This window comes from Pempheris klunzingeri, chromosome 12, assembly GCF_042242105.1.
Source record: "Pempheris klunzingeri isolate RE-2024b chromosome 12, fPemKlu1.hap1, whole genome shotgun sequence".
NCBI lineage: Eukaryota > Metazoa > Chordata > Actinopteri > Acropomatiformes > Pempheridae > Pempheris > Pempheris klunzingeri.
The window spans coordinates 20,101,358-20,112,432 of record NC_092023.1 but is presented as its reverse complement, the minus strand read 5'-3'; the positions used below and the strand labels follow the sequence as shown (position 1 = coordinate 20,112,432).

Genomic DNA, 11,075 nt, shown 5'->3' with positions numbered 1-11,075 from the left:
AACTCATTTCTTCCTGTTTTAAATCTGCACTTCTTTTCATGCCGACATGCATGACACGAATACGTTCTTAGCTGAGATATCAAAGGGTAATTCCAAAGGCAGTCACACTGGGGGTAAAGTAGTGACGCAGCAGTGCTCGCTGTGGGTTTAGAAGTCATCCTTGGAGCACTAGTGACCACCCCCCCCGCAGAGATATCACAGCAGGTGTTTTTCCATCAGCTGCCAACTGCAAAGTACCTGCTGTGGCAACACTTCGGCACTAATTTCTCTTCCTGCCAGGACTAAAGGCGAGCATGCTTTATAAGTGAGTGTCTGAGCCAGCACAACGTGTGTTCTTGTATGTCTGATGTGGATTTTATGTTGTGGAATGAAACAGCTACACGTGGTTTTGAACAAAATACTAAAAAATATCAATCAAGTGTTTTCTGCTAAATAAAAAAAAACAGTTTGCTACTTTTGACAGGTCCTTTCATAGCAGACTTTGTGTTTACATATATATCATTTTTTTTTACAGCACATTTAACTCGTCACACTAGGAAAAGCTCAATGTGACAGTGAGCCAGCATGCACAACACCAGGATGCTGAAAATGAAGCAGCGAAATGGAATTCAGCCATCATTAATTGTATTATTTACCCTGTATGAATTACACCTACTGTAACATGTAAAAGTGCCTGTGAAAATGCTGATCGGGGCTCCAGGCTAACAGTTTACAGTTTAGTAGTATTTTAAGTTTAGCAGCAGATAATTTGGTCGAAGAAAAAATTCTCTACCTTTTCAGAGGTATTAAATGTGGGGAAAAAACGGTTATGAGCCACAACAATGATTTTTATTAACATCGAGTACTAATAGAGCTCTTGTCATACAATTCAATACCTTAAATGAACATAGAATAAAACAACTTTAAATAAGGACAGAGCCCTGTCTGCTCCCCTTTACAAGAGGTCCCCAGTCTGACAGCCAAGCAGTGCCTCCAGCTATTTTATTTTAGTGACACTGGACGGATTTAAGGTCGCAAACACCTCTGGAGCCCTGCCTCCTTTGTTGATTCACTCAACTCCCCCTGAGCCGCTCTGTCTGCAAGACATGTTTGTCTAATCAATATTACTCATGGCCTACAACCCCGTCTTTGGATGATTTTCAACTTCCAGACTGTTGATGTAGGCAGAAGACAACAACCTGTAGGTGGCCATTTTCTTCATACTGGAAATGCAAATCAAGTACTTTTTATCTACATTTATTTGACCACTTGAGTTACTTTGCACATTCAGATTAATAATACTAAACATAAATCACCAAATAAATGTATTATTGTTGATTAAGATGCACCTTTATTGATCCCAGTAGTATATAAAGTAGACAAACTTATACCCACCTTAAACAACTGCAACATTATCATGTACATTAATGCATCACTAATTGTAATTTATATGATTCTGAAATTATCCATTCTGCATAAAGAGTACAATTACTTTTAGAAATATAAGTATGTTTTAATGTCAATACTTTTGCATTTTTACCTGAGCAATATTTTAAAGCATTTAACTTTGAGTAGCTGACTTCTTCCACCACTGGGATAGACAGGAGAGCTGTAGTTAGTTATTACTGATAACTTTTTACCAGGATTAGTTAGTGACTCATTAATATTGACTAACACAAGCAGCCTAGAAGTCATCGCTAAACTATGACCACACTACACCAACACATTACTGCCTAATAAAGCTCCTTTTTGCTGTTTCCCCAGCAGTATCAGCAGAGTATTTCTAGTGACCCCTATTGGGGCCGCGGACCAGAGGTTGGTCAGCTCAGTGTGCGACACAAGCGACCTGACAAGCGCCTCGGTGCTCAGCTGACTTCTTCACCGTCACTTATTCAAACCAGAGAACCACTGACCACGAAAGAGCAAACTTAAGCGAAGCGGTCTAACAGCGGACGTGCTGCTGTGTTGTAGAAGCTCCACTTACAGAAGTCCTGAGCAGTCCTCCAAAGGTGGCTGCCATCTTGGATTATGTCACAGGAGCAGGACATGCGTCATTGACACACGTGTTCGGCGCAAATATGGAAAAGTATAAATATAATATATTCACTAGTATGGTGGTCTGTAAACTTGATTTTTTCCCTCTTTTTTAAATTACAAACAGCAGCAGAAAACTGTTACTGATACAAATGACGCTTTAAAAAGTAAAAAGAAGCTCGCGTGCTGCTTTCAAGTTCCTCGAAAAATACAATACTGTGAATTATATCTCTAAAAGGCTTCAAGTCGTTTTAACATGAGTAGTTAATTCTTTGAAAATACTCCAAAAAGCTACTTTGTGTGTGTGAAACGTTTAGATGTTATTTATACGCCCAGACGTAACGTGAACGCGGCCGTTTGAGCTCTCTTCTCGGATGCGATACAACTGTAAACTCCGATATTTCCGATGTCCAGGAATGTAGCACAACTCCGCCCACAGCTGAACACGTGTTTGAAGGCGGAAGTAGTTTCTAAATAGAAGTTGACCTCAAAAGCCTGAGCTGGCTGAAGGTGTGCTGTGGTTGTGTTCATGTAAATTGTTGAATTAATGAGAAGTAAATGTACTCGTCGCTCTGATGGATCCTAATCTGTTGTACTGGAGAAGCGAGGGACAGGTACCACACAGAGCAGAGCCCCAGCAGTGCACAATCACTGAAGAATACATGTTGCATTCATTCACTTTACCTCTTAGCTCCTCTGATATAGTGTTGAACTGTAGCTTTCTTCTCTTGCAGTCTTTCCTCAGTCGACTGCGGATCTGGCTTGATCTCCTTGATCCAACATCTCTGCTCTCCTCTGATGTAAGTAGCAGCAGCTGCAGTCATCTGATGCTGTGAGATGGGGAGAAAATGTAACCAGTGATTCTGCTCTCCTCAGGCTGAAGTGCAGAAGGCCCACGCTCTACTTGGAAGTGGAGAGAAACTGAATGAAAAGGTCAGATTATGTCTGATAATCAGATGGTCAATCAGTCAGCTTCATGAACCTGCTGCTCTTTCATTTAAATCTGGTCTGTTTCCTCCTCTAGGGTGGACATGCACAGACTCTCTCACTTGTAAGTCTTGCAGGAAACACAACACAGCAAATAACATGGGATTCACCTCTAAATCAGTCAGAATTCACTCATATTTTACTGCTAATTAAGACTCCATTTCTACCTGCTACATGTGTTAATGTCCTCTGGAAGCTGTGGCGCCCCTGATGTGTTTTATTGGAGTTTAATGTGCTGCTTTTTCTGTATTTACAGTCATCTGTCCACGCTGATTCTGGTGCTGCTATTCCGCTAGTTTTCCGCCCTCCAGGTACGTTCAAACCTCGGCTTTTACACATTTTAACAGTTCACATCCAATATTAAAATGAACCCATGGTTTAGGGCATTCATGTCATGTAATATCAGTATAAGCATTAAAACTGTTAAATCAAATTATTTGCAGAAAAACAGTCAAATTAAGACAACTTTTTATTAGCTGTGTTCAAAGAGAAAGCTGCAACTTTCAGCAAATTTGTTGGGTTTAGATTCAATTCCAGTAGCATCAAATAAGTATAAATTACATTTTTGAAACTTTCACATAGTTTATCATATATGCTATTACTATGTAATTGTATCACGTCCTAATTTGTGTTATTTTCTTTCTAGCTTTTTTGCCAATATCAGGACCTCTGGTGCGTGTGTCATTCAATAACACTTTAACGACACTTTGTTCTTGTGACACAATCATAGAAACTTTTTTTTTCTTGTCCAGGTTGTTGCCAGCTTTTTACCACATATCGGTGTCAAACCCGCTCTGTTCTGGCAGGTGATGTTCATCATATTGATAAAAATACAGCATATTGAATGTGGCTATAACACAGATAATGATAAAGGAATGTTTCGTCGTTTCAGTTTTTGCTGCAGAGTTACAGTGCTGGGTTTAACCACGCAAACAGAAACTCTTCATCAGAGCAGGTAAAAAATATATATGTTCAGATGTTGAGTCATCCAAACTTTAAAAATGACTCCTTTCTCTGACTCTTTGATTAATCTTCAATCTGTCTGTGGTCTTTTAACGCCCTCCCTTTGTATCTGTCTTTATCTCTCACCACCAGGGTAAGACGACGTCTTTGAAGCAGCTTCTGCTGATCGCTGGAGCAGTTTCCTATGCAACATGTGCAGGGGTGTGTACAACATGATAAACTACAGACGGGTGACAAATTAAAGGAAAAACCAACATGGAGCGCCTCAGTGTGGAGCCAGGCCACAGCGAGCCTCCACAGCAGCTTCAGGCCTCTTTGCTGTTGGAGGGATGAACGCTGTACCTCCTCAAGATATTCCCTCATTTATTTAAATATGTCCTTTATTTAATTAGGTCTCATGGAGGTCAAGATCTCTATTGCAAGAAAGACCTGCGCACAGCAGATAGAAAGAAAACAAGTGCAGCCAGACTTAACAAAAGCACATACAGCATCAAATATCTTATGAAGAGAGGCTAGGAAAATTACCGTTACCGGCTCCAGTGTTCAGGAAACATGACCGAGGTCTTCGAGCCACTTCACAGAATATATGATATCACAGCCGAGCCTGTCACCTACTTTGGAATAATGGGAGTGAGTTAGGAGGGAATTCCCTCAAATTATTTCTCTGAAAAAAGACAAAGGTTCTTTACATTTCCTGCTGTAAAAGTCTGGAAGGAGCCTCCAGAGGACGTAGAGCGGGCTCCTTCACTTAACTCTTTAAAAATAGATTGGAAAAGGATATTTTGTATAATTATAAAGCTGATATTAATGATTATTTGTGAAATTATTTATGAGTTGAAATAGCTATACTGAGGTATAGAGCTCATCCCATGCCAGAAAATGTTCAATAAAATGTCCAGTAATTGAAATCAGAGCCAGCCACAGACGTCACTAAATAGATGTACTAAAGATGAAAGTTTGTATTAAATGATTTGGTCTTACGAAGACGTTTGTGAGACGCTCTCTGTAAAGGATTCAGCATTTTATTCACATAATTTTCAGCCACCAAACCGTTCAGTGAGCTCTGGTGCACGGGAGCATCTGCATTAGTTTCTCTACTCTTTTGTTCAGATTTTTCCTTTAATCTGTCTGCTGGGAGGGCTGTATGTCGACTTGAATGTTTTACTTTACGGTTTAAAAATGCTGCCTCATTTTTATTTCCTGTATCTTTTTGTTTTAGGTCCTTCCTCAATTTTTCATTAACCGACTAGGTGTAAGAAGCGCACCGCTCCACACGTTCTTTAGGTCCATATTACCAATCCCACTCTCAGGTAAGTTCTCTATGTGTAAAACTAAAATACTGTAGCATATATAGTGTTATAGAAGTCAGACTACTTTATTTTGCATGTCAGGCAGTAGACGCAGAGGTCCATCACCCAAAGCAGACAGAGTGGTGCATCATGAGCTTATTTTCTTTTTTCCTCTGGATTTAATGATAAGCCAGCTGGCGTGGATCCAGTAATAATAGGTAGGTCTTTTTAAACTAACATGTTGTGTAACTCTGTGCAGCTGCTCTGGCCTTCTTCAACGTGCTAACAGTCAGAAGTGAGGAGTCGGAAACTGGGATCCAAGTGTTTGATTCCAATGGGAATCCTGTGGGCCTCTCTAAAGCAGCGGGAGACAAGGTTTAAAAAAAGGAGCAAGTGCACAAAAATGAGTCTCGTCATTGAAAACTTGCAGTGGTAAATATTTGTTTTGTGTTACTCAGGCTGTGAGGGAAACTGCACTGTCAAGAGCTGTACTGTTTGGTGCGACCACTGCTGTTCCTACTCTTTTAGTGTTCCTCCTACAGAGGTCAGTCACTTTAAATGGAACTTTATTTACTTGAAGAAAAAAAAAAAAAAGGCACCTGTCAGACTTCACCGGGCAGATTTTCCTTTACAGAACGAGATTTTTCCAGAGGAGCTCTCTGCTGGTCGCTCCTTTCCGTCACGCCACTGTTGCGTTTGCTCTGGGCTTGATGATCCCCGTCTCATTCAGTCTCTTTCCACAACTGGGAACGGTGAGATTCAGGATGCGCCTGTTGCTGTGGTGTTTTCCTTGTGATGAACGCAGCTGACTCTGACCTTGCTTTACAGATAAGGAAGGAAAACGTAGAGGAGAAGCTGCGGACCGCAGCAGACAACGGACACTTATACTACCATAGAGGGCTCTGAGGAGCGGTTTCACGCCGTCAATACAAAGTCAACCGAAACACGTCCTGTAAAAGCATGATAAGAAATTTTAATGTCATGCAGCTGAAAATGTGCAATGCTTGTGACAAAGATTCCTCCCAGTTTTCATGTGAAATGTTTTGTTTAATACATGAGCAACAAGCAAAAGCAAAGCAAAAAGCTGCTCATTTGATAGTAAATTTATTTAGTTGGAATATTAGGTGTATTTATTGATAGGAAATATTACATCAATTCATGAAAATACATTTAGTTTTCAAAGTTACATGACGGTTTTATATGTATTGCACTCTGTCTGAATCATCCTTTTGGCAATGTGGTTGAAAATGTACTCAACTGTAAAACGACAGCGCTAATTATACATTTAAACAATAAAACAGAACCTGAAGAGTAAGACATGAATCACTGTGGACATGGAAGCACCAATCATTAGTTGATCAGCTGCAGATTGATGACGAACAGCTTGTCCTCTATGATCACCTTTTTATAAAACACTGTTTAAAAAAAGCCTCAGCACAATCGACGTATTTCATTTGTGTGCAGCACGAAAGTTATTAGTAAAATACAAAATGTGACATTGTTTAAAAAAAACAAAAAAAAAAAAACACGTTGTGCAACATCTTTTGCAATTGTGATCTGTTAACCACGTACAATGCAGTATCTATCAACTAACTCATTAATAATAGTGATACGAATAAGAATTATAATGATAATTGGTCATTACTTAGAAGCCATTTCAGCTGCTCTTGCTGCATTCATATAAATCTATCTCTGACTCTTCACAGTGAGAACCCAATATTTTTGTCGTGGAACAAGATTGAAATGCTGCTTTGCACTGAGGAGCGGACACTGACATCTGGATCAGGTGCAGTCTCCATCAGATGTGCCATCTGAAAGGGTGCCAGCTAATTTGTCTCCATTTCACAACACTGGAGACAAATACTGTAGCTCCTTGTTGTGCATAACTACTGTGTTAAAGGATCAGGCTGGCATAATCCTATTCTTTTTTGTTATTGTCACCAAATCCCATGAAAAGACCAAAAGCAACAGCGCGTGAGTTCGTCTTTAAAGATTGTTTTAAAAGGTTAAGTAAATGTAAATTGAGAAATTTAAATGTTGAGAACTAGTTTCAGCTGCGCAATAATACACATTTAGATCTGTAGTGTTTTATTATTATGGCAGTAAGACTTACCATGTTCATCGTAATGAAGTAACTGTGGAACAATGTGGATCACTGTTTTTAATATCAGGATGCACAGACAAGTTCAATTAATTGTTGGTTTTAGTCTTTTCATGTGCTTTTTATGACACAAAACATCCTGGTATTGGTACAAAATGTGTCTTGTAAGCGCATCCTTGCACAATAACATTCGATGCTAGTGACACTTTCCTACCTCACACGAAGATTTTCTGTGAAAAAGCTCCTTGTGCACACTCTCATGATGACTGTGAGAGTGCACACAAGCCTTTCAGACGACAGTAAGTATCCCACCGTAGGAGAGGACATCACGGCCAGAGTCCACGCTGTTGACAGGAGGTCGTCCTGCAGTGCAGAGTCTGAGAACAGGATTATATCCGGAGGAGCTGCTCGGCAGCTGCCAAATGAAAGAGGAAGTTCTCCGTTGCCGGAGGGAAATGATGCTGCTTTAAACCTTCCAATGTGATTTTAGAGTCTTCGCTCTCGTCAGCCAGGGCCACCAAGTTGGCGAGGATCTCTTTTGTCTTGACAGAAATATCCTGTGAAGTAATGTGTGGGCGTCATGTCAGACTCAAGACTACATCTCTCTCAACCGCGGGCTGAATAGATGAACACGTTTGAGAACTCTCACCTTAATGACCTGACTATCCGACCTCTCAGCATCCTCTGCAGACTGGACAATAAGGTGGCCGACGTCCTTGTGTAACTTCCCCATGGCCATGGCCTCTGTGGTGGGATACTGAGCATCAGTCTGAGGGAAACGCTGTCACCGTCAAACATTTGAAACTTTGAACATACTGTACCTTTGGCACTCTGGGATACTGTGATGACACTGTCTGGGAGGTTCACGTACACATCAAACAAGTCCGATCTGTTGCCTACTTCCGGATCTACAAATCCTGCTACATACCCTGCGGAGACAACGAACATACTGGTGCATGAATAATTCATTTCCCCACCGGGAGACAATGGTGATGGTGCAGATGGTGAGGTTTCCTGTTAATTTGAGAAAATAAAGCAGGAGGCAGCCTCACCAGGGCATTTCTTGAGATCCTCTAGTTCAGTATCATTCAGGTGCACATACGGGTGCAGGATGGACCAGTCTTTCCTGTGCCACGTCAGAGTGGGCAGAACTCTGAGGCACAACAGGTAAAGAGTAATTCACCATTCTCCAAGTTAAGATTTCAGTTTCGAGCCAAACATTTGGAAGTCTTAAATGCACCTTGTAAATTCCAGCAATGCTTCAATCCGAGGGTGATGGACGACGATCCTCTTCTTCAGCATGAGGGCGGTATACAGGATGATCGTCTCCATTCCAAACTGAGACACCACGTCTGAGGAAGGAACAGAAACATGGAGGTGAACTGTATGACATGAAAGAAGAAGACGGTATTATCTTTGACTCAGAGCTTTTAACTGCAAATCAGTTGTGCAGTTAAAAGGAAATGTCCCAACTCAAGCCAATTCTGTCATTAAATCATGGTCAGACGATTGCAACTCTCTATATGCAGGCCTGCCTTAGTCGTCACTGACTCGCTTCCAGATGGTCCACAGTGCTGCTGCGAGCACGTCAGCCCAGTCTCTTCTATGCATTTATTTATATTTGCATTCTTTGTTGTTTTTAAATGTCTTTTATTTCTTTTAGCAACTGTATTCATTAGCGGTCGGCTCCTCGTCTCTTATATCTGATGACAATTGTCTCTTGTATATATCACAGTCACAGCCACAAAAACTGAAAGGCGACAGATTGTGGAACCTGCTGCCGATGGTTGTTAGATGTGCTTTTAGGCACAGGACACATTTCTATTCACTGGTCTTTTTTGGCAACTTTTCAACTGTTCAATCAACTGTTGTTAATTGTTGTCATCATTTGCTTTTAGTCAGCACTTCATCTTTGTTGTATAAGATTTTCATACTGAATTGATTTTGGTTGGTAATGTGTTTCAGAGTTTACAGCCCTTTATGGGGAAAGCCGATTGTCCAAATTTAGATCTACGATATGGCCTTTTCTTATCTGCTTGCCCATGTCCCTCTTAAGGACTGTGTCGTCTTACCTTTGACTGAACCGGCCAGGTACGCTTTCCGAACATCATAGTCCTTAATTAAAAATGAGCCGTTTTCATCACTCTGGCAAATTCCTTTGGTGAGGACGGCGACATAAGCCTCCATCATTTTCACGGGGCTGCCGTATTTGATGTACATCCTGGATATTAAACAAAAGTAAACCACTTAAATGAACAAACTCTCTTTACCGACGAGTGTACAAATAGTGTTATCTGAGCTGCGTAGTGTACCTGCAGAGTACTCTACTGAGAGCTGCGTACTTCTCAGGGTTGAAGTCTTTTGCTGTAACAACTACAGAAAAATGAGTGACCTTGAAGGGAAAGAACACAGAGGCAGAAATAAAACTCAATGAAAATATAATAGAAATATAGAAACTGCAGCTCTCTCGCTGCCCTTTGTTTCCATGTTTGAATGACAGAGTTTGGACGCTGCACCTTGTTTAGCGCTGTGGGTTCCTGTACCTCCACCGTGCTGATGTAGTACCAGGTACGACAGAACTGACCGAACACGAAGGTGTGGAAATCCCGGGCGTCCTGTGTCAGGCAGCACTTGCTGAGCAGGACGTGCCTCAGGTCTGGGCCCACAGAGGGGTAGCACCACACCCACAGTGTGTCTCCATTCACATCTTTCTCTAGGTGGAGGAGAAATCAAACCAGAGTTAAACGTCATGTATGGACTCTTAACATTATAAAAGATGGGACAGCTCGTTATCACGTGGGGATCTGCGTTATTGGATGCATTTGGTGCAGGAGAAATGGACCAATGAGGGGCGTGGATCCCTGCTGATCAGTCATTTTCGGGTCACACTGGCATCATGTGATCCTCCTGGACGTGCAGTGAGTCTGGGGCTCGAGAACTAGGCTTGAAAACCTAAAATAAAAAAAGGACCCGTGATGTGAAACTTACCGATTAATCCGACGCTTAACATAAGCTGTGTTTCAGTCGCTGCCATATCCCATACCTGAAAGAGTTCAGAAAGCACAAGTTGAGGGGAGGAAGAGCACCGACCATTTCCTCTGTGCAGCCTGCTGTGACTGTGAGGTACCTTAAGAGCTCCTGCTTGGTCCAGGAACCACAGGACGATGCTGGACCGATAAAAGATCGATAAAATACGACAGTGAATGTGCTCAAACTCGTCACTTGGCCTGAGTGATTTCTGCTGTCAACAGACTTTACTCTCTGTGCGAAATCTCTTCCTCCTTCCGGGACAGGAGGGCTGACACGCTGCTGACAACCAATCAGAGCTGGAGATACTGCCGCGGTAATGGTGCGTTCAAGGTTACTCAAACTCTACATTTTTAAAAGATTGAGTCCTGTCCGATATGGATTTTATCATGTTTTTCTACATTATTCCTAAATATATCCCCACAGTACATATGTATGATATAGTAAGCCTTCACTGCAATTTTGAAATGCAATTAAAATATGTGTAACAAAAGAATAGCCCCGTTTGAAGAGCATAAACCTGGTGCGACAGCCTTCCTTTGATGGTTTTCTATGATATTTTGAATCACAAGTTACAGTATTTGTATGTCATCTGTAGAGAGGAGTGTCACTGCAGCTTTGGTAATGATTTAGAGAACATCTCTCCATCAACAGTGTGAATAACTTTGTACAACAGGACATAAGAGTTAAGACTG

At 41.3% G+C, this 11,075-nt stretch overlaps 3 protein-coding genes across 3 annotated transcripts in view; 1 reads left to right on the top strand and 2 right to left on the bottom strand.

Moving 5' to 3' along the window:
- prdx3 (peroxiredoxin 3) overlaps positions 1 to 2,040 on the bottom strand; it is a 7,791-nt gene extending 5,751 nt beyond the window's left edge. Inside the window, exon 1 of the mRNA XM_070840456.1 lies at positions 1,964 to 2,040. Within this exon, the coding sequence (XP_070696557.1) occupies positions 1,964 to 1,999 (36 nt within the window). The 5' untranslated portion in view covers positions 2,000 to 2,040. The remainder of the gene's footprint in view (positions 1 to 1,963) is intronic.
- A 468-nt stretch (positions 2,041 to 2,508) lies between these two features.
- On the top strand, positions 2,509 to 6,583 carry sfxn4 (sideroflexin 4). Its single transcript, XM_070840455.1, has 14 exons — positions 2,509 to 2,627; positions 2,748 to 2,813; positions 2,890 to 2,946; positions 3,038 to 3,064; positions 3,257 to 3,311; positions 3,647 to 3,672; positions 3,753 to 3,806; positions 3,893 to 3,955; positions 4,096 to 4,164; positions 5,183 to 5,273; positions 5,512 to 5,627; positions 5,711 to 5,796; positions 5,887 to 6,004; positions 6,081 to 6,583. The coding sequence occupies exons 1-14, from the start codon at positions 2,589 to 2,591 to the stop codon at positions 6,156 to 6,158; spliced, it is 945 nt and encodes a 314-aa protein (XP_070696556.1). The 5' UTR covers positions 2,509 to 2,588; the 3' UTR covers positions 6,159 to 6,583.
- Positions 6,584 to 6,652: 69 nt separating this feature from the next.
- On the bottom strand, positions 6,653 to 10,604 carry dennd10 (DENN domain containing 10). Its single transcript, XM_070840454.1, has 10 exons — positions 10,481 to 10,604; positions 10,342 to 10,396; positions 9,870 to 10,066; positions 9,666 to 9,745; positions 9,426 to 9,574; positions 8,594 to 8,705; positions 8,406 to 8,506; positions 8,175 to 8,282; positions 8,003 to 8,097; positions 6,653 to 7,910 (listed from the first exon to the last, which is right to left on the bottom strand). The coding sequence occupies exons 2-10, from the start codon at positions 10,385 to 10,387 to the stop codon at positions 7,743 to 7,745; spliced, it is 1,056 nt and encodes a 351-aa protein (XP_070696555.1). The 5' UTR covers positions 10,388 to 10,396; positions 10,481 to 10,604; the 3' UTR covers positions 6,653 to 7,742.
- Positions 10,605 to 11,075: the final 471 nt, after the last annotated feature.

Bases quoted from the DNA above. Each gene is read 5' to 3' on its own strand.
- sfxn4 (XM_070840455.1), top strand. From the start codon at position 2,589: ATGGATCCTAATCTGTTGTACTGGAGAAGCGAGGGACAG. The intron at 2,814-2,889 runs GTAAGTAGCAGC...TGCTCTCCTCAG, and splicing joins CATCTCTGCTCTCCTCTGAT to GCTGAAGTGCAGAAGGCCCA. The intron at 6,005-6,080 runs GTGAGATTCAGG...CTTGCTTTACAG, and splicing joins TCTTTCCACAACTGGGAACG to ATAAGGAAGGAAAACGTAGA.
- dennd10 (XM_070840454.1), bottom strand. From the start codon at position 10,387: ATGGCAGCGACTGAAACACAGCTTATGTTAAGCGTCGGATTAATCG. The intron at 9,575-9,665 runs GTACACTACGCA...TTTAATATCCAG, and splicing joins CTCAGTAGAGTACTCTGCAG to GATGTACATCAAATACGGCA. The intron at 7,911-8,002 runs GTGAGAGTTCTC...ATTACTTCACAG, and splicing joins CGGATAGTCAGGTCATTAAG to GATATTTCTGTCAAGACAAA.